General features: G+C 35.9%; 1 protein-coding gene across 2 annotated transcripts in view; it reads right to left on the bottom strand.

The window, feature by feature from the left end:
* Window positions 1-25,997, bottom strand: part of DCC (DCC netrin 1 receptor) — a 1,134,523-nt gene that overhangs the window by 97,277 nt on the left and 1,011,249 nt on the right. For both annotated transcript variants that reach the window (XM_078435224.2, XM_078435225.2), the window contains exons 18-21: window positions 24,208-24,346; window positions 19,210-19,317; window positions 12,479-12,673; window positions 7,558-7,590 (exon numbers count right to left, since the gene is read on the bottom strand). In XM_078435224.2, the coding sequence (XP_078291350.1) occupies window positions 7,558-7,590; window positions 12,479-12,673; window positions 19,210-19,317; window positions 24,208-24,346 (475 nt within the window). The remainder of the gene's footprint in view (window positions 1-7,557; window positions 7,591-12,478; window positions 12,674-19,209; window positions 19,318-24,207; window positions 24,347-25,997) is intronic.

The following is a 25,997-nucleotide window of genomic DNA, read 5'->3' as shown; positions in this document are numbered from 1 at the left end:
GGTTAGTATTCAAAATCTGTAAAGAACTTATCAAACTCAACACCCACAATACAGATAATCCAGGGAAGAAATGGGCAAAAGACATGATTAGACCCTTCTCCAAAGAAGACATCCAGATGGCAAACTGACACATGAAAAAATGCTCAACATCACTCATCATCAGGGAAATACAAATCAAAACCACCATGAGACACGACCTTACACCTGTCAGAATGGCTAACATGAACAACTCAGGCAATGACAGATGTTGGCGAGGATGCAGAGAAAGAGGATCTCTTTTGCATTGTTGGTGGGAATGCAAGCTGGTGCAGCCACTCTGGAAAACAGTATGGAAGTTCCTCAAAAAACTAAAAATAGAACTACCCTAAGACCCAGCAATTGCACTACTAGGTATTTATCCAAGGGATACAGGTGTGCTGTTTTGAAGGGGTACATGCACCCCAATGTTTATAGCAGTGCTATCAAGAATAGCCAAAGTATGGAAAGAACTCAAATGTCCACTGACGGATGAATGGATAAAGATGTGGTATATATATACAATGGAGTATTACTCGACAATCAAAAACAATGAAATCTTGCCATTTGCAACTATGTGGATGGAACTGGAGGGTATTAGGCTAAGTGAAATTAGTCAGAGAAAGACAAATGTCATATGACTTCACTCATATGAGGACTTTAAGAGACAAAACAGATGAACATAAGCGAAGGGAAACAAAAATAATATAAAAACAGAGAAGGGGACAAAGCATAAGACATTCATAAATATGGAGAACAAACAGAAGGTTACTGGAGGAGGTGTGGGGGAGGGATGGGCTAAATGGGTAAGGGGTATTAAGGAATCTACTCCTGAAATCATTGTTGCACTATATGCTAACTAATTTGGATGTAAATTTAAAAATAAAATTAAAAAAAAATCTTTCAATGGACAATAACTATCAAGTATGAAAAGATACCTAATAAACCTAAATTCCTTTGCTAAAAAAAAAAGAAAAAGGATGAGGACCTGACTCGCTAGAGAAAGGAGCAAGTCTTGCTAAAGGTAAGAGGATGGTACCAGTTAGCAAACAGAGTTGGAAAAATGCACCTTTCCCAGAGTGATTTGTGCATTTTTGCTAATTGGCTGTGGCATATGTGGAGGGATGTACTAGTTGTGAAGCTAGAAAAGGGCAGCTGGTGTCAGGCAGCCAGAGTCTGGATGTCAAAGAACTGACTTTATTTCATAAGCATCAGTGAGCCATCTGAGTTTTGGGAAGAGAATTGAGGAGGCAGAGTCCAGGACTAACAGAAGTGGGCAAAAAATGAAGCCAGGAGCCTGGTATTTGGCTACTGTCTATAGCAAAGAAGAACTTGTTTAAGAAATCGTTTTGAGGGCTTGTTAACAAACAGGTCTATCTTTTGGGTCTGAGAAACTTAGAATTATGCCATGAATCACATCAATTCTTAAGAGTACTGAGTATGTGTTTTCTTTTGGAGTTACCTACTGAAACATAAAAGCTCTTGAGAGGTTTTTAGGCAGCTACTTGACTGCTTGCTGGGAACATGAGAAGCACCTCAACACTTTATCAAAAGCTCACTACTCATTTCTCACCCCTACTTTTACACCAGAATCATAATTTCTAGAATTGCAAAATTTGGACCTGAGAAAAGCACAGGTGAGAATAGCTCTTTCAAGAGGGTGTAGCAAGCAATTGAATAATAAAGTAGTTGAAACTACACACAATAATAAGGTAAAAAGAGGTTATAATTTTCAATTAAATAGCTCCCATCAAAAGGTGCTAAAGGCTTCAATTTTTTAAACGGCACCCTGGCTGCTGTAATCCAAACCCTGCAAAGTCTGGATTACATTAACTAAATTCCAAGCTTGACTAGACTGCCTTGAAAACCCTACTTCCTTGAAATTGGAAACAATCAATGTTCTGTTTATTCATGATATTAAACCTACTGAGGTGTAAAATGGCAGGTGTAGTGTTAAGTACTTTGCCTGAATACCCTACTGAGGAAAGACAAAGAACTTTCAACTAGGTGAATGTATGGTGATGCCATTTAGGCTTCACTTTTTGGATAACAGAGTAGGAACCAATTAATGCACTGCATTTCCAGAAATGATACAGTGGTTAAGAGCAGAGACTCTAGATTTAGTTAACCTGGGTATATATCTTAGCCTAACCACTTACCTACTGTGAGTGTTTTCAGGCAAGTTTTAGCATCTCGGTGTCTCATTTTCTACATCTGGAATGTTATGAGGATAAAATATGATAGTACATGGACAGTGCACAGATACCTACTGGTATCAATCATTCTTCTAAATGTGAATTTAGAAGAATGTGAAGTGGTACACTGTGTGAAGATGCTATGCTTGGGTATTTTATCCCAATACCAATCTTTAAGTTCAATCATCTGAAATCATGAAAGAAAATAAAAGATAATTTGGGCTAAAGTCATCATTTCGCAGGTGAGGATGCTGAGAGATGTCAGTCACATGCCCACAGTCACACAGGAGGTCACAGTGACAAGATGGCACTAGAATTTGAGGTATCTGATCCCATTCTTGGAGCACACACTAAGTGCTGATGGGAAAGCCAGAGCTTTATCTGCCATTACCACAATTCAGAGGAGAATAATTCTCCCTCCTGGTGGGAGGGCAGTACTCAGCACCTGGATTTATAAACTGGCCTATGAATTTCCGCCTCCTTTGTAGATGTGGTGTTTTAGATCACCTCTCTGCAGGCTACGGAGAGTGAAAAGACACTTGAGAGTGCTCAAAGCAAGCATTTTCTTCCTGATTCATCTCAGCAATGACACAGATCATTTCATGAAGAGTCCTACTCTCTTTAATGTACTGTGACATGGCCCTAGCACCTCAAAATGCCCCAACGGGCAGACAGGGAAACACACATGACATTGTAAGCATTTGTAGTCATGCTAAGAATGACCACTTTTTACACATAGACACCTCAAGGTGGAGAACAATATTTGGGGGTTAAACAAATATGAGGATGTAAAAACAACCCTTTAAGATTAGAAGTTTGATCTGATAATCGCTTCTGAGAATTGGTCATATTTTATAGTTACAGCTACCCTCCATTGCAACCCCAAGCAGAGGCTTTTATAAATGTTTCCAGGAGAAGCTCTAAATGGTTTAAGCTCATTACAGAAAATCAAAGAGCCAAATTTTTCATACACAGAGCAATAGCCTATAGTGGACAGGCTACACTCTGGGAGACAGAGAGAAATGTGTTGGGGTCCAATACTGCCCACAACTGCCTTCTGCCTCCTCCTCTGAAAAACTGGGGAGATAATCTGTGGGAGTGGAAGAACAGCTTTCTTTTTGAAAGTGGATGCTGTGAAGTTCATTGTGCCCCCCACCCCTGTGCCCCAGATTCATACGCTGAATTCCTAACATCCAACGTTAACCTTTATGGAAGCAACTAAGGCTAAATGAGGTCACAAGGGTAGGGCGTTGTTGTTCTGTTGGGAAGAGACAGGAGAGAGCTGGCCCTCCCTCTGCCCTGAGAGGACATGGCAAGCAGGCACCTGTCTGCAAGCCAGGAAGAGAGCTCTCACCAGAAACCAAACTGCCGGACCTTGATCTGGGACTTCCAACCTCCAGAACTGTGTGAAACAGATTTGTGTTGTTTAATCCACCCAGTCTGTTGCATTTGGTATTAGCAGCCTGAGCTAAGACGGTGGAATTAGTACCATCCCTGTGTTTCCTGAGATAAAGGACTGTCAGTATCACATAGTTAGTGCTGTGACATCCCACTGACGAGATGACCCCAGACTGAAAGCTGCTTTATGCTTTGTTCTTTGCGGACTATTCACAGAGATGGGGAAAGGGAGGCTGATATTGGCGAGATATCCATACACAAACTTTAGATACAGCAACCTTATTGACATATGTTGAACACATGGTGTGGGGTTGTGAATATATACATATGCAGGATGAACATACTCTGTGGTTAAGAACAGGGTTTGAATCATGGCCTTGCTACTTACTAGCTGTGTGTCTATGGGCGAGCACTTAAGCTCTGAGATTCAGCTTCTTCTTGCTAAAGTGGGAACAATAGTTGTATCTCACAGTATTGCAGGGAGGGTTAAATGAAAATTCTCAGAACAGTGACTGGTGGTAGAGCCTCACGAGAGTTCGTTTTACCCTCACAATGGTCCATATACACACAAACACATTCACAGGGTTCTTACAAAAATATGAAATATAAAAAAAGGAAAAAATAAATCACAGCATTTCTATGCCCTCTGCACTCACTTCACATAGCCCATAGAATTTCCCTATCCTACCTGACCTTCCTAAATATTAAACTCTGTGGTTAATCTGTAAAATCTCATGATTACCTTCAAACTTATTGGCCACTTGTGCTTGGCAGAGACTAGAGGAAAAAATTAGGATGTGTAATAAGAGTTAAGGGGCTGCAAAAACGGGGAATTACAGAGTAGGCTTAGATTAGAGGGATAAGAAAATGCTAGATATAATCATTTTATAACTACACAAGCTAAAAAAAAAGAGTTCCATGTAAATTGTAAATTGAAATTTAATTTTCAAACTACTGCTATTACTCAGAAGAAAATATTTTCCTCAAATCACAGCTGATTCAAATAAATAACTGAATTTTTGTTTTCACATTTATGCACTGCAAGGCGTACATTAGACTCCAAGAAAAAGTAACTGTGACAGAAGTCTGCAAAGATACTTCATTAAACTAAATCAAAACTTTTCTTACTCTCTCTCTCATAAGTCAAATTTGACCCCATGCTTTTCCATTTAGGATTCATGTTTGTAAGGTTAACTCTGACCCAAGGTGTTGAATTTCCTCTCAACAGAAATTCAGCTCCTGCCATAGATGTTACTGTGGCATCACTTCACTATGGGAAGGAACAAGTGGGTCTGACAGTGGGCACAATAAAACATATTAAACTGATGTGCTTTGTGCTGAGAGTGGGAAGATTCAGAACAGCTTTCTCCTCTTACTTTCATCAATCTTTGAAGAATCTTCAACCTTGGTTATTTTTCTTCTATGTGGTCATGGACTCAGAAGACTAATTTTGTTTACAAAGAAATTTTGATGGCCAGTAAATTTCATATGCTTTCTTTGTAAGAATTTAAAGATCTTATTTATAACCACTAAATCATATGCTGTCAGTTCCTCTCAATTTTACAAGTGATTTGAGTTTGATGTAAAATTTAGAACAGTCTGAACAACTCTATACCAGCTGTGATTGAATAAGGCATCAAGTAGCATAATATGTGGCAGAATCTTTCTAAGTAGCATTAGATGAAGAAAAAGAACAGGTGCCCAAATATGTTAATAGACTCAACCACTGGCAATAATTCTTGGGAATTCCTTTTTTCCCCTGATAATGGATTTGATTTCATTATTGATATGACAATCTGAGAAAAATCCATGGAAAGTATGTAGTCAGAGACACTGGGGAATCATTTATTCTGTTTTCTTTTATAAAAGGACCAGTTTACAAAATATTTTTTGGTAGCTTACAATAATATTAAACAGGGGTGCCTGGGTGGCTCAGTTGGTTAAGCGTCCGACTTCGGCTCAGGTCATGATCTCGCGATCCATGAGCTCAAGCCCCACGTCGGGCTCTGTGCTGACAGCTCAGAGCTTGGAGCCTGTTTCAGATTCTGTGTCTCCCTCTCTCTCTGACCCTCCCCCATTCATGCTATGTCTCTCTCTGTCTCAAAAACAAATAAACGTTAAAAAAATTAAAATAAGAATATTAAACAAAGCAGTTAAGTGAAAAATAACAGCAAAATCCATTTATTAGAAAACTTAGGCATGTCATCACCTAAGTTTCTAACAATGTAAGTTTTCATCTGGTTCACTTACTTAAAAATTTTTTGGAGGGCGCCTGGGTGGCTCAGCCGGTTAAGCGTCCAACTTCGGCTTAGGTCATATCTCATGGCTAGGCTCGTGAGTTTGAGCACCGCATCAGGCTCTGTGCTGACAGCTCAGAGCCTGAAGCCTGCTTTGGATTCTGTATCTCCCTCTCTCTCTGCTCCTCCCCCACTTGTTCTCTCTCTCTCTCAAATATAAACATTAAATTTTTTTTTTAAATTTTGGTGTGTTTTCTATTTTTCTAAATATAATTTCAAAAATTAGGAACTATCTGCCTATTTATTTTATAAAACCGCTTCTGCTAATCAATTATTCCAGCTTTGGATCTGGCCAGCACTAATATTTAATTTACCTGAGTAAATGTATGCTAACTGATCAGTGTTCATCATTAGTAGTTTACAAATATTACCATTTAGTAGATATTGATCTTTCAAAAATATTTTAAGTGGAAATAAGCAGAAGTAAGTTTAGGTGATTAACGGAAATGTTAACTCTGGGTAGACATTTTTATATATTGCTTCATTTTTATTCCTCCATGTGTGTAATGTCCAGAGCCATGTTCTCTGAAGCAGAGGCATGGTGGGAAGACTCAGAAGAGAGAAACCTGAAGACCGAATCATGAAATAAAATACTACTATGTGGACAATCTTATGTTAATGTTAACATTCAGATGCTCAATACGCAAACATTAAAAAGCATTCTTGTCGAAAGAATGTTTTCCTCCAATCTTACGAGATGGTGCCTTCTGAGACATGATGCCTGCATGCAGGTTCTGCTGACAGTAGACATCCAAAGCAAGACACAGAATATACAAACTGTAGACTCTAAGCCAGCAAATACTAACATCACTGACAACCAGTTGCAAAAACTTCTAAACTCCCCCTTTCTTTAAAGAATATAACATGCTAAAGAAAATACAACACATAAACTATTCTTGTTCTCCTCTAGAATTCTACTAATTACCTTTGGGGTAAAAATAATGGAATCCTAATTTATCAGTCTGAAAATCATGGTAATAGCAAATTCATATCTACCTGGGAATTGATGGATAACTCTTATTTATCTCCATTTTCCTTTGTGTAAAAACCATGCCTGTTTCTCTACATGAATCAGCTTTTAGCAAAAGAATGGAAGGAGAATAAAATACTCTGAATCAAACCAGCATCTGATTCATGGAATGAAAGCTTTCTGACTTCAAAAAGAACAATAGTAATGCTCTAAGAAAGTTGTCCTAACTTTGTTTTTATTTATTAAATGAAGCTTTACCGTAGAGAAAAAGCTCACATGATTTATGGTTTTTCTCTGTAGAGCTACAGAACTTTAATCCATAGCTCATGAAAGGGTGTAAGAGCAGCTTGAAAATTATGCTGAGCTTAATTATACTTAATGTGAATTATTCAGAAGTGCAGACAGAGACTAAAAATTTATTTCATACAAAGAAGCTTGACATTTTAATTGGTCCTTCAGAATAGAGACAAAACAATTTCCTCTCAAGAAAATTTACATCTTCCCCAACAGACCTGCAGCTTCAGCCAAACAGAACTTCATTAACAAGATTAATTATCACGCCAGTGTCTGCTTCATCAGGTGTATGGCCCAGGTGATAAAAGGAATACAAAATAATGACTGACATTCCTAACAGATAGAATTGATTCAAGGAGAGAAAGGATGACAGATTGAGCCACCATACCTTGGTCATTAGCCATTTTGTCAGGGTGTTCTACTGCGGGGGAGAAAGAAATATTATTAGACATTGACACTTCCTAGCAAGAAAGCTGACACTTCAAATCAACAGTTTTGTTAGCAAGTTTTCGTATCAAGGCCAAAGCCCTGTTGAAATAAAGTTGATAAGGAACCATGGTTGATGTGATTATTTCTATTAAATAGTAGAGGAAAATAATGAAAACACTGGTTTTGCTAGGCGTGTTCTTAAAAATATGTGATTTGTTTTATTCCTCTACACCTCAACTCAAGAATGATTATCATGTGAGCTTAATTAAAATACAATACATACAAAAAATGCATGCAATTACCAAATACTTATCACCCATATGTTTTAAATAAGCTAAAGAAGCTATTTTTTGTCTTCAATTTTTTTTCAACAAGAGAACTTAACTAATTTCCACATGGATGGAGTAAAATAACAGAATATAATAAATATGTTTTAATCTAAATGATTTGATAAGTTTTTAGACCTTGTGGAGAAAACTCCTACTGCTCACAACTTCTGGCACATTATGAATACCGTTCTTGAAAATGATTTTTTTTCAATTTAAAAATATCCCTAAATTTTTTAAGGTGGCTTCTTTTCTATTAATAAAAGATAACTGTGTAGGAGGTAAGTCCATGGTATCATTACTTTAATAAAATTGTGATGTGACATTTTGACCAATGTCAATCATTGTCAGTCTCCATCAATTAGAATTATTTCCCCTATCCTGGAGTTTCTTTGAGCTTCCAGTCTTCTGGGTTTATTGAGCTCAACTGTACTAAAACTTGACATGTAGGCTACTACCCTTGCTGTTTGCTTCTTTATATGTCTCAGTTAAACTCACACAGAGAGAAATACGATAGTGTTCCTAGGGCAGCAACCTATAACCCAAGCACCCTAGTTCTCACATTCTGGGTAGCTAGCAGTCTCCAGCAATTCCATCATCGTTGCTTGAAAAATAACTTAAAGCAAATATCTTAGAAGTGGTGGCCCTTCCTTTCCTGACTGAAGGTACACAAATCATTGACCAAAAGAATATATAGAATGGAAATACTTAAAAGCCCCTTTCAGATGAATAGGGTTTATGAATGTCACATCATAGAAGGACAAATTCCTAAACTCAGTTACAAATTTCTATCACTTTTAAAATAATTTCCTTTCTTTTATTTAAAATTAATATGTAGACAAATTCTACGAAAAAAGGATAGACCGAGAAACATATCTTAATCTGTAATAGACTTTGAACGCTGAATGACTCTTTGGAAAATGTACACACACAAGAGTGCTTACTATATTAAGATTCTACCAGCTTTAAATAAATTTTATAAATGTCATTGTAGCTCCTCAAGATTTAACAAACATTTTTTTTTAATTCACCAGGTTGTCTAACCTAATCTTTCCTAGTCTAATCATCACAACTTAATTTTTTTCTTAATTTTCTCTCCAATTTCCCATTAAAGACTAATAACCTCTAAGGATACATTTTATTATAGTATTAGGAGACTGTTGATGAAAAGTGCTTTCGATAGGCAACTGCATTATCTAGTTTATAGACAGGGATAGGATTTTTACCGAGATCCTAATGTAGTTTTTGAGACACGACACTATGTTGTAGGAAGTGCCACACCAGGTCTCTGGTAAGAATGAGGAGGGATGTGTCAGGATCATATGTGACCACGCAATCCAGAAAGGGTGAAAGTCTGGCATCCAGAACAGGACACACTTGAGACACTACCCTAGTCAGCATCTCATATTTAGGGGACATATGTTTGGGATAACATCAATAAAAGGGAAAAAAACCAATTTCATCTCATTTTCTTCATTTCTCCCCTTTCTTACATATGTATTATCTAGTTTAAGGAAATTTTTATCAAGTGACAAGTAAATATATGTTATGGGCAACAATGTCATCCTATTCTTATCTTCTGGATTTGTTTTACTTTTAGTAATTTGGATTGGATATAACTTGAGAAATTTGAATGTCTCAAGAAAAATTATCAACTAGAGTATTTCCCAACAGTGATAAAATATATCCTAATAGTTACCTTTTATTAAAGACAAATAATGGCTTAAAAGTGTCATAATTTGTGTCTTGACTTTTTATTTGCCCCTGTCACTTGTCAAGAAAACCATGTATTTCGTCAAAAATAATTTGTAGACTAAAAATTTTTTGTATTCTGGTATGGAAATTTCAGTTCTATATCCTTAGATGGGAAAGATGCTCACTTCAGTATGATGATTAGGGATGCCCAGAGAATAGACCATACTTTAGTGCTGTTTCATTGCCAAAGACTCTGCTTTTTTGTGTGTAGGTGACTCCACCTCTTCACAGAATCCCACTTTGGTCTGTTTTGGAAGAAGCATCCTGTCTTCCTATTTCTTGACAGGCCAACATGGAGAAGCTTAGTTTACTGGAGAGGACAACACATGTGATAGGCAGAGATTGACATGCATCTTGTACCTCTTCCAAGGGTTTAACAGGGTATGGGTACCCTAATGGAGAGTATTTGGGGAAGCAAGGGGTATAACTGCAGAGTCCTATGTGGTTAGAGAATCAAGTTCAAGGTTCTTTTAATTAACATTCCAAAGAAACAGTCAGATGCACCACATACATGCATGTACACAAGGGTATTATAATTTAATCCCTTTTTAATTATAAATGCCATTTTCATTAACCAGTGATTACTGATTGAGTTTCCTATACCTCTCTTGCTGGTGGCTAAAACCAAAGACAAAACTCTAGTCTCTCATAGGAAATGCTACTCTCATTGCAAAGACTGTGTATGAAAGAATGAAGTTTGTAGACATCTGCCTGGGGCATGATTTGCAATGAAACACTTGCCTGTTACCCAGTAGACTACTGAGAGCTTTCTCAGCTTCAGGACAACATGTGAGCCTTTCTTGCTGTCAAACAAAGTTACATTCTGATGAACAGAGACCTTATGTTTTGAAGCAGCTTTGGAAACTAAAAGTCTTAAATCAGAGAGCAGAAGCATGATTTGATGTCTTTAGGATAGATTTGGTTCATTGTGGCTTTAAATCTCTTATGAGTAATTTATTTGATGTAGAATATTTGTCATTGTAACATGTAGGATACATGCATGTACAGTGTCAATTATTGATAAAGATAGGCAAGATCCATATTTCTAAATAATTTAGAATGCAATCAAGACACCTAAACCTTAGTTTACTATGTGACCAAGATTTGTTTTAAAATTGAATTGACTATTAATTGAGCATGACCTATTGAGGACAGACAATATTAAACATTCAAATCAAGATATTAGAAATAATGCTTGTGGACAATTATAACAAATTCCTGAATCTGTTCTCAGTTCTGAACATCATTTCATAGATGAATTTAAGGCACTTAAGGTAAATGGTACCAAATGAGATACAGAGTTCATTAAATAATCTACAGGACGGTTATCAGTGTGGGTCTGTAAATCCTGTGATCACTCATCACTCTGCTGTTTAATACACTTGGATGCCTTAAATCATCTTAAAGCCTCCCTGAGATCTCTAGTTGGCACACGATGTGAGCATGAAATTAATTTGGCACTTGTCTATAGATAAAGACGAAGCATTTGTGAAACAGTATCTAGTTACATTTCATGCTCCCACAAAATGAAGAACCAGTTTCCTTTCAGTTGCTCATTTGGAGTGAAACCTGATTTAGATATGAAGTCCTAAAAACCCAGAGAGATGAAGATTAACTCATTTCCTCCTGCCTCCCTCCCTCCCCAACTTCTCCTCTGTCACTAAGAACTGTCACTAAGGCTTAGTCTGAATGCTTGTTTGTGTATTCTTGGCAAACTTTCAGATTTAGCTGTTACCAAGTCCAGCTTTGAAAGGCTAGCTCCTTCACCAGAATTCAAAAGTCTACTATTTATTAGGGTACCTTACCTAGGGGAATTGAATGACTATACAATTATTCTAAGACTCTTCTTTCAATATGTCAACCAACTTAGTGAAAATGTCAACCATCCTCATGTTTCTAATTTTTCAGTTGTTTTCCATCATGTATTACCAAGTTTTCAGCCACATGTACAGACATAATGTGGTCACAGGTTTAAAAGAGAGTACCTGGCTTTAGAACAACACACATCATACCTAAATGTACATCTTTAAATATCAGCTATGAAGCATTCCATTTTTTTTCAATTGCTAAATTACAGAGGCTCTTGAAACCATTTGTCTCCCAGAAAAAATAATACTGTTCTAAAATAGTAAGGACTAACATGAAGTTTATTTTGATGTAGTCACTGTTCTTGGGCCTTACCATTTTTCTTTATGAAGATATAACTATGCTTGAATTGAGTAGCTATTTTTACTCTTGCAAGCATGGGGAGTTTTCTTCTAGTAATCATACTGTAAGATTTTTTTTTTTCTTGTTGCTACCCTAGGTCTTAAAATAAACACATTCATTTTGTTTGAGATTTTCTGTCTTGCCATATCAACTTTTCTTTTTATATATAAGGATAATAGTTCCTCAAAGAAAACATTTAAAAGGGCAGTAGTATGGCATTCACATAATTCAGTGCTTTTTAATTTTTACTTCCTTACATAAAATGGCAAAAAAGTTTCATTATATTTTGAATAGAACCACTATACATGAAATCAATACAAAATTCCAAAAGGATTGTAAATGAAAAAAAAAAAGTCAAGCTAAATATTCCTGCCTTGTGCCAATGGCAGAAAATGTGATAACAAAATAGACCTTTCTTTGACATGCTGGCTTTCAGCATAAAAATGTACATTTAAATTTATTTTTAATGTCCATTGTAGTCATGCTGCCAACAGACATGGCAAAGACAGTTCCTAACTCAGACTCCATAACTATTTTACAACAATCCCACAGAAAAAGAAAGGCTATACTGTACTAGAAAATGATTCAAACCTTTCAGAGTCCTGAAGAGGATGGGATCAGACAGGGGCCCAACTCCTTTTGCATTTCGTGCTTGAATTCGAAAGTAATACATAGTGTCAAGGTTGAGATCCATGATTTGATGAGTAAGCCGATCACCACTGATTGTTTCCATAACCCAGTCATCAATTGGTATGTTCTTATCCAAGGTATAAAACAAGATGTAAGCTGCATAAATAGATGAATTTAACTTTGTTTAGTATACTGACTGCATGCTATACTTCTGTTTCTAAACACTCATGTTTCCCAAATATAATTTGCAATCATTTTTTTTACATTCACAATCTATAACCTACAGTATTCACTTTGGCAAGTAATGATTTTTTTTGATATTACAAAGATCAGACAAATAATTGCTTCAATGTACAGAATCTGAAAACTGAATAGACCATTTGAAACAAAAATATCTGCCATATTTAAAAATACAAGGTTTCTGCTGCCTATAAGTCCTGTGCATGGATTCCTGACTGACAGAAACACTGAGATAACAAATGTGTGTTGTTTGTGGTGATACCGTTACGCAGCAATAGACAACAAAATAGGCTAATGGTGACCTTGGCAATCTGCACTCCAGGTGATTTCTGTATTCAAACAAGTTCAGGAATCACTGCTTTAGTTGATATGTGGAATCTGTGCATTTTTGGCATCTGTTGAGATGTTGATGAGCAGATATGAATGTCTTATCATGCAGAGAGCTCAGTAAAAGATGAAAGACCCAGGTAAAGAATTCTGAAAAACTTAGAAAGACTATCTGAAACCTCCTTCTGGTTCATATTAAAATTGGGAGACCATAATTCAAAAGGGATTGTGAAATATCACTGGGCAAAGAAGTTGTTTCTGACTCATTTATAACAACCCCCATGATCAATATCAATACAATCTTCTAATATTTCTTGAGTCAGAATAGTCTCCATTCTTGTCCTGAATAGAAGACTCTGGTATTTTATTTATTTATTTGTTTGTTTGTTTGTTTGCTTGTTTTTAGCTTTTATTATGTGCATGTCTTATCTTTTCAAAGGGATACGAACATTCCTTTAGTTCAGGAGCCATATCCTATATTACTTTTTATTCTTCAGAGAAACCAATAAAATCAACTTCACATAATAGGTATTGAAACTCAGTTATTGAATGAAATCTTCTGGCCAGTCAGCACATAATGTTTTACATTCATGACATTTAATGCAATTGTAGAGGTATTGTGGGCTGTTGTAAGTGTTCAATGACACTGAAAACTTGGAAAATTGTATTCTCATCTCAGGTCAGCCATATTTATTCCTGATTTTGTTTACTTATCAAATGAGAATAAAATGTTTGCCTTCCTTGTGTTTTGGGGATTTTTTTTTTCGTTCGTAAAAAGGATTCAAGTAAGCATTTAAAAATGACAATTCTGGCATCAAATAAGTAGGATTAAGTGTGTAAGCATCAGCTTTTGACAATTCCCAATTTTATTTGAAGTGATTCCCTGATACGTATGGGGAAGTCTTTTTTTTTTTTTTTTTTTTTTTTTTTTTTGTAAATTTGAGACCTGAGATGGAGAATAGAAACTTACTGCTACATCATTCTCTAATCATCAACTCTAAATTTTGGCCTTAGAGAAACCATATAATTTCATTTGGATGTATGAGTTTGGTGTGGGACTGAAGTCTTAGCATACGGATTTCCACACAGGTTAGAACGAATCCGTTTGTTTCCCAGAACCTTTTTGTACCTATATGTTCATTTCTCTGTGTCCAAGTTTTTTTCTTCATCCTTTTTATTACTTAAAAAAAGTCATTTTAGAGAGAGACAGAACATGAATGAAGGAGAGGGGCAGAAAGAAAGAGAGAGAGACTCTCAAGCAGGCTGCATGCTCAGCGTAGAGCCTGACACAGGGCTTGATCCAACGACCCTGGAATCATGATCTGAGCTGAAATCAAGAGTCAGACGGTCAACTGACTGAGCCAGCCAGGTGCCCCTCTCTTACTTTTTTCTACTTTCTTTTTGTCTCTTACCCACCATAACCAGCCAAATAATGAAAACTATATCCTGTGTTGGGTGATAAGACCTGGGATTGTTAACACAAGTGGGCACTCCTGCTAGAATCACATTTGTCTAAATACATATAAAATGTAACATCATACATCTGTCATTTTGACTAGTTATACAAATAGGTAGTTGTAATTCCAAAAGGAAAGTGTCAGAAAATGTGCAATTCCACCTTTCTCCTCTCTTCTGTCTTTTTCTGTACTTATTCCTACAGACCAATGATTCCTTTCCATGGGTCACCTGCTAAGTATCAGGAAGACCAAGATGATTCCTACTAGCAAGGAGCTCAGCCCAGTATGAGCTCTTCCTCTTTCAAAAACTGATTCTGATAATCATGTATATCAATAGATATATAATGGTGGACTCACTTCTTCCTTCTTTGTGGTAAAAAAAAAAATACTAAAAAAACAAAAACAAAAATAAAAAAAAAACACCAGGCTATGGATTCAGGAAGACCTGACTTCAAGGTCTATCATTTCCTGGCTTTGCAACCTTGACCAACTTGCTTAATCTAAGTATGTCTCAATATTCTCATCTGAAAATAAGTTGCTATGAGGTAATGCATTGTAGGAATCTAATATAGGTGGGTATTCATTTTATAATATCTTACATATAGTGACTACGTAGTAAATGCTCCATCAATTCATTTTTTTCTCTCCTTCCTTCCTTCCTTTCTTTTTTCTTTTTTTCTTAGTATTAGTAAAGCTTAAGGAAGTGTCATATTTGGAAGAGCTAGAACTTTGACTTCGAGTCAAACACTAGATTTAATAGCAATTCAATGATTATTCTACTCGATAAATATTTATTAATTAACTACTAAGTGTCAAGAATATTGCTACTGAAGACAAAGTATTGATCAAAATCTGAAACCTGTTTTTATGGAATTTTCAGCCACATAATAAGCGTTTAGATTTTTTTCTCCTGATTATATGAGAAGGGGAGGTGGAGGAAGAAGTCAAGATGGCTAAATTTCCAACTTTCCAATGGGGTGAGCCTGAAAATTTTTTAAATGATGGGAGTTAGAATATTTAGACACGTCTGACTGTAATGAGTGCTCAGTGGGGCCACAACCCTGGACGGTCTTACAACCTATTACAGAATATAAGAATGCATTATTTGGCTGGTTATGGTGGGCGGTAGACAAAAAAAAAAAAAAAAAAGAACAAAAAGAGAAAGAAGGGAGAGAGAGAAGGATTGGGGAATAGTAGGAGGTGCCAATAAAACAGGCAAGAGGAAATGTATAATATGAGGTAGGATATGCATGTTTAGAATTCCTTGGATGGAGATGCAGATTTCAGAGACATGAGTTTGTATTCACCGAAGCCCTGGCTATACTATACACACTTTTTCAGATAAAGTAACAAAGAGAACGAAAAGATCTATTTAAGAAACGGCAAATAAAATGTCTGCTAATAAGACTGAGAAGCTCTAGCCTGAAATTGGAAAGAAAAGTGGGTAGGTGATCTTACAAAAGTCAAGAGGAAAGAGAATTTAAGAAAGAGGAAAACAGGACTAGAACATCAAATGACACACAAAAAAGATAACGTAATCTTATCCATTGGATAGTACTGATAAGGAAACAATCTCTGAAGACCTAACTTTTTTTTTTTTTTTTTTTTAAACTATGTTGGTCTCTGATGTTAATGTTGGATGCTGCATTTATTTAGATCAATGTTTCAAAACTCTAGCTGTACATTAAAATCACTTGGGGAGCTTTTAAAATATAGCATGCTCAATCCTTTCTCAAATAAATTAAAACATAAATCAGTTGAGAATCACTGATTTGAACCAGTTGAATACTAATAAGCTGGAGCAAAACGTAGTGTAATAGTGAAAAGTATGAACATGAGTTTTAAATCCTAGCTCTGCTACTTCTTGGTTATTTGACTCTGGGAAAGTTATTTCCCCTAGAAATCTCTCGTCTCCTTATTTTGAGGTGGAATAATAGGAAGATGGAATCCCTTATAATACTAAAGTGCTTAGCATGATGCCAAGCATATAATAAATTCTCTCCATTCTCTCCTGAAAATCTCAGCACAAATTCCTAAGCTGCCAGTTTACGATCAAGGAATCTAGGCATTGGCATTATCTAGATCTCCTTCTTTGTCCTCTTTTTTTGTTTAATCTTTTTGAAGTATATATATTTACAAATTGATGCTCGGTTCTATGCAGAGTACATGAGTAAAGCCACACCCTAGAATGGATTTCAAATGGGAATAATAACAGCTGATTTGTTTTAGTTCTCACTGGACATCAGAGACGTTTCTCAGCAGTTTATTATTACATTCTACAAAAGAAGTTATATTACTATCCTTATTTTTATGGATGAGAAAGTGACCTTAGGAAAGTTAACTTACCCAGGTATCTCCCTCAGAAGCTTAGGGTCCTAACCACCCTGCTCTACTGCTGTGTGCATGCAAGGACTTAGGAAACAAAAGAAACATAAAGGTAGGATGTGAGCACATTCTGCCACATCGGCACATACACGCTCTGACACTTTGGAAAAGAGCTCACATTTCCTTTGTACTTTAGAGAAAAACACAGCGTAGTAAATCTGGGCCCTCTGCTATATGGTGTTTTGGATATTTCGGCATCCTGTTTCCTGGAAGTAATTTCACTGAAAGAATCAATATGTATGGAATAGACACTATCTTAAGGGTTTTGCTCCCTGTTGAGTTGAGTCCAATTATCTCAACTTGATCATAACAATTTTGTTTCAATAAATAAACTAGGCTTTTGACGGTAAAAAGTATTTCCTCCCATACTTTTATCTTACCATTGTGAGAGAGTGAATACCGAACATACAACTTTTTTTTTTTTTTTTAATTTTTAACGTTTATTTATTTTTGAGACAGAGAGAGATAGAGCATGAACGGGGGAGGGTCAGAGAGAGAGGGAGACACAGAATCTGAAACAGGCTCCAGGCTCTGAGCGGTCAGCACAGAGCCTGACGCTGGGCTCGAATTCATGGACTGTGAGATCATGACCTGAGCCGAAGTCGGACGCTTAACCGACTGAGCCACCCAGGCGCCCCAGAACATACAACTTTTAGTAACATATGTGGAGAAGGTTTCTTATACATGCACTGTCACTTTGGCACACAGAATTTTATTGCTTAGATTAATTTGCATTTCTTAATATGGAGCAGACTTCCATTTTTTCCCTGAAAAAGCAAAATTAAGCTTCCTTTCAGAGTTGAAAACACATTCCATTGCTTACATTGACTATTTGATGAGATTCATTTCAATAAGAGTGGAGAATTTGGGTAGTATATGACTTATTGTATCCCTTACCAAAAAATATGTACTTTTTCCATCAGAACTTGTTTTTACTTAGACAACTTCTATTCTGTTTTTTTCTTCTTAAGCTTATTATCTGTTGATTTACCATATGCTTATAAATAACTGTTTATAACATAATAAAAAAGTCATCATGTAAACAAATCAAAATCTAAAAAAAGCACTGAAATAGAACCAATGAAAATATATCATAGCACTGAGGGGAAACAGAAAGAGAAAATTAGAATGAGCCAGGCTCAGTTTTAGAAAGTCAGGCAGAGTGACAACTCAGCATATAAGATTTTGGGGAGATTTAATATCCCTCTTCTTTTTCTGTATTTGTCAGCTCAAATGAAAATTCTGTTTGCTATTGCACTAAGAGCAATTTCCTAGAGAAAACAAGTCTTCAACTTAAATTTAAATCTCATTTGGAATTTTCACATTATCTTTTCATTTTGGAAAATTCAGAAAGTAACTCACACAAAGTAAGTGTGCCATCTGAACTGTAATTTCCAAGCTTATCTCTGTTATCACAGAATGACTGAATTACTTTGCTAATTTATAATAGTGCTATCCACTTGTATGAAAAAAAAAGAAGAAAAAGGAGTGACTCTTACATGTGCCTAACCCAATGGTTCAAGTTAATTAGACTATAATGTGCACATTTTTAGTTATACAATATTTTTCATAATAATTATATGCTATGGAGACATCTATTAAAAGCCTAAAGTGATCATTTAAATGCAAAATCCCTGATAGAACTCCATTATATTTTTCATACTAAATTAACATTACAGGCTTCTAATGGATGCTTTAATTAGGCATTGATGTTATCAGCAATATTTGGCAAAATAAAATGTGTCACTGTGAAATATTCATTAAGTTCAATTTCTGTCAGTCAATATTAAGTATTTTATGAACCTTATGATTTAAGTAAGAAGCTAAAAGCTAAAGTGAGGAACTAAAAACCTCTTTTGTATGTGCCATTCAAAAATACATGGTCATTAGGTGTCTTTTGTATTTTATAACTGCCAAACAACCAGCTTCTTGTTAGTCATTTATGCTCAGAGACATTCCATTAGAAGGTTGTCCTAATGCTCCACAAGATGAAAGACAAAAGGTCTATACTAATTAAAATACACATCCTTCAAGAAGCAACTCAAGTGAAATGTGTGTGTGTGTGTGTGTGTGTGTGTGTGTGTGTGTGTGCATATTTGTAGGCACCTTTAGAAGAAATTCCATGGTCAGTGGGGGGCAAGAAGAGACAACCAGAAAGCATCAGGGAGTACACTGAAATTCTGGGACAGAAAACAAATACACAAAAGGCATGGACAGTACACACGAGGTAAGCAATCGCAGGGCAAGCAGAGCAATGCTGGGAATGTAAGCAGAGATGCTTACCGGTAATTTTCCCATTGGCTTCCAAGGGAGGCTGCCAACTCACAATGACAGCACGAGGCTTCCCTTCTCGAGTAATGACTGTCAAATCCTTGGGAGCAGAGGTCGGGGCTACGAGAAGAAACAAAGACAAGGCCTTGTCATTGGATGTGAAAGAAAACAGACGTTTATGAGACTTCTAATCATGATGTTGACACTCAGAATCCGTCGTGCAGTATATCATGTTTATCCTACCAGTTTCGATTTATTTCAAGTGTTTTAATTAAACAAGCAAACAAAAATACAGAAATTAATGTTTTTTCCATGGAAGTCAAATGACTTCCAATATGGAAAAGAGAACAGAGTATGTGTGAATACAGAGAAGAAAAGTATAACGGATATTTCCAAGTGAGCACCACACTAAACATTTAAGAATTATTATAAGAACAAAGAAATTCACACATACTTAGTGAGACTGATGGCTACCTGTCTCCAAGAGACAGAATTCTGTACCAACTGTAGGATTTATAAATACAAATGTCACCTAATTCTATATTTTCTTAAAAGCAAGAAGAAGAAAAAAGAAAAGAATGTACTTAAATGCATTAAGATGTTTTAACCATCTTGCCTAGGCAAACATACTAGGTTATCTCCTAACAAGAAGGCAAAAAAAATATTTGAAAATAGAAGAGGTATGGAATCTATGAAGGTCTTAGTATCAGCCTGGCGTGGAATAGGAAGGCACGAAACTCTGTCTTTCTTAGAGTTACTTTTCCTACATGTTGTTGAGGGGGGGCAGAATTTATCACCCCAAAATATGCCTCTTTGGCCTAAAGACTATTTTAGGCTGATTATTTCAAGACCACAATAGACATCGGAAAAGCTCTGCAAATTTAGTAGATGTTACCCTTTTATAAGAGAAATTTTATTTGTAAGAGTGTCTCCCTCTAGGTACCAAGAAGAGAATGACAAAATCTCTAGAAACTTTTATTAAGGAGAAGGTAGGAACTTAATTCTGCATTACAATGACACTCTTGTTTCTTGTGATTTGCCTGAAAACCTCCCATAACTGGCTTCCCACCCCACAACATACTCTTTTGTTTTTAGTTGGAGATTGTATATAAGGTGACGGCTTGGGACATTTTAGGGAGTAACACAGTTTTCCTGGGTATCCTCCATGTATACAGGAGATATACAAGTTTTTAAACTCCTGTTTGTTTTTCTCCTATTAATCTATCTTTTATTATGGAGGAGTCTCAGCCAAAGGCCTAGAAGAATAAAAGGAAAATTATTTTCCTCTCACATTGTGCTCAACAAAATTTTAAATATATTTTATTTTATTTTTAACGTTTATTTTTTTATTTTTGAGACAGAAGGAGACAGAGCATGGGGGGAGGGTCAGAGAGAGAGGGAGACACAGAATCTGAAGCAGGCTCCAGGCCCTGAGCTGTCAGCACAGAGCCCAATGGGCTCAAACTCACGGGCCGGCGCAAGATCATGACCTGAGCCGAAGTCGGATGCTTAACCGACTGAACCACCAAGGCGCCCCTGAATATATTTTAAAGGTGGCAGTACACTGGCCAAGCCAGTCCACTGTCTTCCAGGCTTCTTTAGACCTGCTTTTTCACTGTCTATGCTTTGAAATGCAGTGAGTTTTCCTTCTAGGCAATGCACAATGCTCCAAGTCGATTATTGATAGTCTCTTTTAGTCACCCTCAGTTTGACCTGGGAAATTTTGGAACATATCTTAAGTTCTATGAATGGGTTCTAGAGGTATTTCCAGATCTCTGCATAAGAATGCTTGTGTATTACAAGAGAGGTACAGTTTGGTCCTAATTCTGAATTCTTCGCTTTTACCATTCTCTTTGGCACTTCTGTTGGCCCTGTCATGGGGAATCTTGAGTTACTGTACTTCCAGTTTCTCTTCCCGAATATAATTTCAAGTGAAGGAGACGCCAAACATTTCCATCTAGCATAACATTTATTTCCAATGCCCTAGTTCTCAAAGCCACTAGTATTCCAGGTTAACCAAAGCTGCACCTTATTATAATATCCTGACAAGGTACTTAATATATTTAAATTAAAAAAAATGAAAACAGGAAGAGAATACATAGGTCTAGTGTAGTTGAACCCTGAGTAAAGAAACTACATATGTATATGGTTTAATGAACCAAGAATGAGGCCATTCTTGCAAGAAAAGTTCTGTTACAGCAAAATATCAAAGAGGCAATACTCTCTTAAAGATGGATTAGTCTCATAAAGAGTTCATTGAAGATATTTTCTAAGCCAGAGATAGGAAGGTAACATATAGTCACAAATTGACTTAGAGTATTATACCAAGCATAATAAGGAATTTTCTGATTATGGAAGCAATTAAAAGATCTGTCTTTCTAACTACTCAGAATAGTGTGTGTTTTCTTAACTGGGTTAAAATTCAACTTGATGGCTGTTTAGAAAACAGTTAAATGGTGATGATTAGACTGCTTTACTGAATCTGTTACTATTTTCAAAAAAGATAAAAATGACTTCAACTTTACCTAACAAAATAATACACTGAAGAGGTGGTTATTTTTCAAAAAAAAAAAAAAAAAAAAAAAACAACAAAACAACCCAATAAAACTTTTCTAACAGCCAATCTATTTCAGGTGTTGTGCAAGTTTTTCTTTTTCCTCAAGCCATGTGAATGTTGGTGAGTAGCGATTCTGGTATTGCAATCAAGAGCTTAAATGTTTAGGATTATCATATAAGCTGCACACTGTTTGGACAGAATGTGGCTCTAACAACTTCAGGGATGTGTACTGAATCCAGCAGAACGTCTCTGGTCTGTTCCTCTCCAATCTCACAGGTTCCGCCCAGAGGAGACCTTTTAGAAATTCTTCACTGACTACCCATCTTCTTTGGATTAAATGTAAATAAATAACAAATAATAAATACCAGGCCCTGATATTTACACTTCACTTTCTTTTACAGCCTCATTTCCCCTTGTTGCCCCATGAATCTTGTGGTCCAGTCGCTCTGAACCATTCACAAGTGTCTCTAGAAGACATCTTTCTGATACTTGCTCATGTATTTTTGTACATGCTGCTCCTTTCCTTGGAAGTTCCTGGAATAGGTACCTGATGATCCTCCCTGGCCATAGTTCAATTATTATTTCTTTTGTGAAACTCTCCTTTATTTCTCTAGACAGAATTTATATTTGGCTCTGTTTGTTCAGATTCTAACTTGCCCAACACTCTATGGTTGTATTTCTTATATTATTTCAGTTTATTTTTTTGCATTATTTCATTATTTCAGATGTCCTTCCAATTATTTATATTTTACTTAACTAGAATAAAATTGAGGATTTATCACCTGGACAGAATGAAATGTTTTATTTCAAGGATTTACCAACCACTCTTACCCTTGTCATAAACAATTCCAGGCACAAGAACATAACTATGTGGCCCTATACAGTCTTTAATGTTACTACAGAATTAGAAGCAAACGTAGTGTTATTTCATTCAGTTCATTTCCTTCTTACAGTTCTAAAGGTCTGAAGACACTTGTGAATTATTTCTTGCTTCTCATCATCACCCAGAGATCTCATCCACATGCTATTTACACTTTTGTCCAGATCATTATCTGTTTTGACAATCACCCTGCCTAAAACCACTCTCTAGCAGTTAATATCTTTTTGTCAGAAATGGGTCTCACTGCTAGTACCCCTACAAGGCTATGCAGTTGATGAAAAATCAAGAGAATACATTTATCAATTCAGATTTTAGGGTGCATTTTATGAAAGGGAAAAATGAATGAATTTGCTTGCTTTAAGAGGAAATTACTACTCCTTCTCTTTCATTCAGGGAAGACCTAATGTCTTACTGGTTTATGTTTAACTCCTTTCATTTCCTTTTAAGTAAAAAGGAAGAGCAGGGCCTTTATTCTCCCCATGGTACATAATTCATTCAGCATGTCTCATTCTTCCTTTGAAGCTGTGAACATTGGCATCTAGGGCAGAATTCTAGGAGAAAGAGTTAATATACGTAAACATGTAAAACAGAAGAAGATGAAAAAAAAAAGAAGGGTGTTGAAATTAAATCCGACAAACTAGAAAACTTCTTATAGAAAGAAGTATCCACAAAAATGTAACAATATTAACAGCAGACTCTCTGAGTTAAAGTAGTAGCTTGGAATAAGGGTCACAATTGCAATGCCACGGGACAAATTCTAATGGAAAAAGAAATTCAACTTACCTGAGAGTTTTATTGGTACAGCTTTATTTTTAATTTGGAAATGTGTGGTGTAGTTTACCCCTAACTAGAATACCATGAAACCAATCCAAAAGCATGTTGATTCCCTATTCTTCAGATGTTGGATTTCTGTGAACTATAAAAGCCAAGTGTACTGCATGTCTGTTAAGGTTATGAATTCAACGTTTATGATCCATAGTAAATGTGACTGGTAAAAATTTACAGTGAGTTACATTTTCCTGCGATTTGAACTATTTCAAATTGCATGAAGGTTTTTCCATTGTGTTGTCTTATTGCCAAGGAGTGAACATAACCACAAGGAAACTTCTTCCCATACCTAGTTGTGGTTATTTATGGTAAACATTACAATGTGATTATGGCTGTAACGCAATGTTTTATTTTGTATCTAATTTCTTTCCAAAAAAGTAAATGCCCACCATGACTACTAATCAAAGACTCAAATGTTTTGGACAGAGTTCAGTGCATGGATTTCTGCTTTCACTTAAAGGAATTGAGAAAAAAGATTTATATTCATTTAGATCCCTGGAGTTAACACCCAGATTAAAACCAGATTATTCAATATATTGAGGACTCATTTTCTTCTTTTGTAGAGTGGAGAGGATAATACTAGATATGAAAGTACTTTGAACTACAAAGAATAAACTATTTCCTGCAGGACGAGGTGGGACTTAGACATCATAGTGCACATATATTCTGATACCCACAAAACCTGGGAAATACCGTTACCAAATGCCAAGAGTCAAAATTTCGAAGCAAGCCTTTCTTCACATACCTGCTTCATATGTGGTGGCGTGGGCAGTCATGCTCCATGTGCTTGACCTTCTGTTTTTTGTTACCATGACCGAGAACTCATACATCGTGTTGGGTTTGAGGCCTGTTGCTGTGTAACTCAGAGATGTTGTGTCTTCTGACTGTACAAGTGGGACATAAGCAAAGAGAAAAAAGATGAACTCTGTCAACTTGGTAAATCAAAACATGTACAGAGACTACCAAATAACCAAAAAAAGAGTCTGTTTCCAAACAGCATAAAAGCTCTGACACAGAACTGGCTCTACTTCCCTTCTGTCAACCAGTTTACACTGGCTGATTATATACCTAAAACACGGTGGATAAAATCAGATGTGACGTTGTCCAGAGGGGCGGCCAGCTGATCAGTTTTCCAAGGAGGGCAATAACCAGTGTGTCAGGACCAGTTCTGTTTGCTTCTCAGTTCCGTTTTTAAGGCAATCTTCACTGACTTTAACTGTAATTTGTTTGTAATAATCAAAATCTTTTTTTTCCAGAAATTTTAATTTATGTATTTTAAGTAGCTCATCATGATTGTTTTTCACAGTAATAAAATTAGTTTTTAGAGTTCTACTACTTGTGATTTAAAAAAAAAATCTTTAGAGGGCAAACTTTTAGTGATCCCAGAATCTATTTTAGTATTATAAAGAAAAAAGACAAAAGCGATGTTGTATTATGTGGTTTTCTTTTGTCCAGTGTTCACATTAAACACACATTTAAGTATGGTCACTGGAGCAACTGATTAGGAAGGGAATGACAAATTGGGTAAGTATTAAAAGACTATATTAGTGTTAATATTATTTGTCTCTTGAAACCATTCTTTTTCAATTAAATAGCAGGTTAAAGATATTTTAGTAGAAAGTAAATTATCTATTTTTTATTGCTTACTCAAGAAATCAAGATGGTAATGAAAAAAATACGTTAATCTTCCAGGTTAATGCATATTTTCCACATGATCAGGCAAATTTAGCCCATTTATGCCTCTATGATACTTACAAGTATCAGGTTATGCTTGGTATTTAAATCTTGACCCTCCTCCAAAGTTTCATATTTATTTTTACTTTTATATTCACTACCTTTGTTATATATCTATGTCTAGAAAATCAAGGAAAGATCTTTTTCCCCACCTATGTCACACCTATCTCCTCCCATACTACTGTAGTGTGGTATATCTTTTTTATTGTACTATGAATCCTGAGATTATAGCTATGAAAATCCTACATTTCATTACAAAACCAAATAAATATTTAACTGTACTAATAACATTTTGATGATGTGCCCATCCATCCTATTAAAGTGATAACCTCATAAACATCTATCAGAAGCTCTTCTTTAAAAAAGCTATAAAAACGTGGGCCCTAAGTAAATGTAAAAATACATTGTAGACTCAGGAATATAGAATCCCATCAAATAAAACACAACATAGGCAGCTAGTATCTGACCTGCTGAAATATAACTTCCAATCCTGTCTTCTTCACTATCATGAACACTTCTAAGTCTTACAAATGGAAATAAGGGGAGAAATGGGATGATGATGATGAAATACTTCAGTTAGGACAAAAGGATCATACTTTTTATAAAACTAGCCTCTCTGACAATAAAAATCACTGGTGTTTGGGAGACCACTAAGTAATATTGTCCTTGTTTGCGTTTTAGAATGACATACTTGCATTCTGTAAATACCATGAATTCACTGTTTTCTCGGGAACTTCATGGAAGGTCGTTGCTCAGAATAAGTCATTGGCCTAGAAGTACTTTGGAAATTCACGGTCAGCT

Source organism: Panthera onca, chromosome D3 (assembly GCF_046562875.1).
Source record: "Panthera onca isolate mPanOnc1 chromosome D3, mPanOnc1 haplotype 2, whole genome shotgun sequence".
Classification (NCBI taxonomy): Eukaryota; Metazoa; Chordata; class Mammalia; order Carnivora; family Felidae; genus Panthera; species Panthera onca.
Note: the sequence above shows the minus strand (reverse complement) of the source record. Positions and strands in the feature narration are given on the sequence as shown.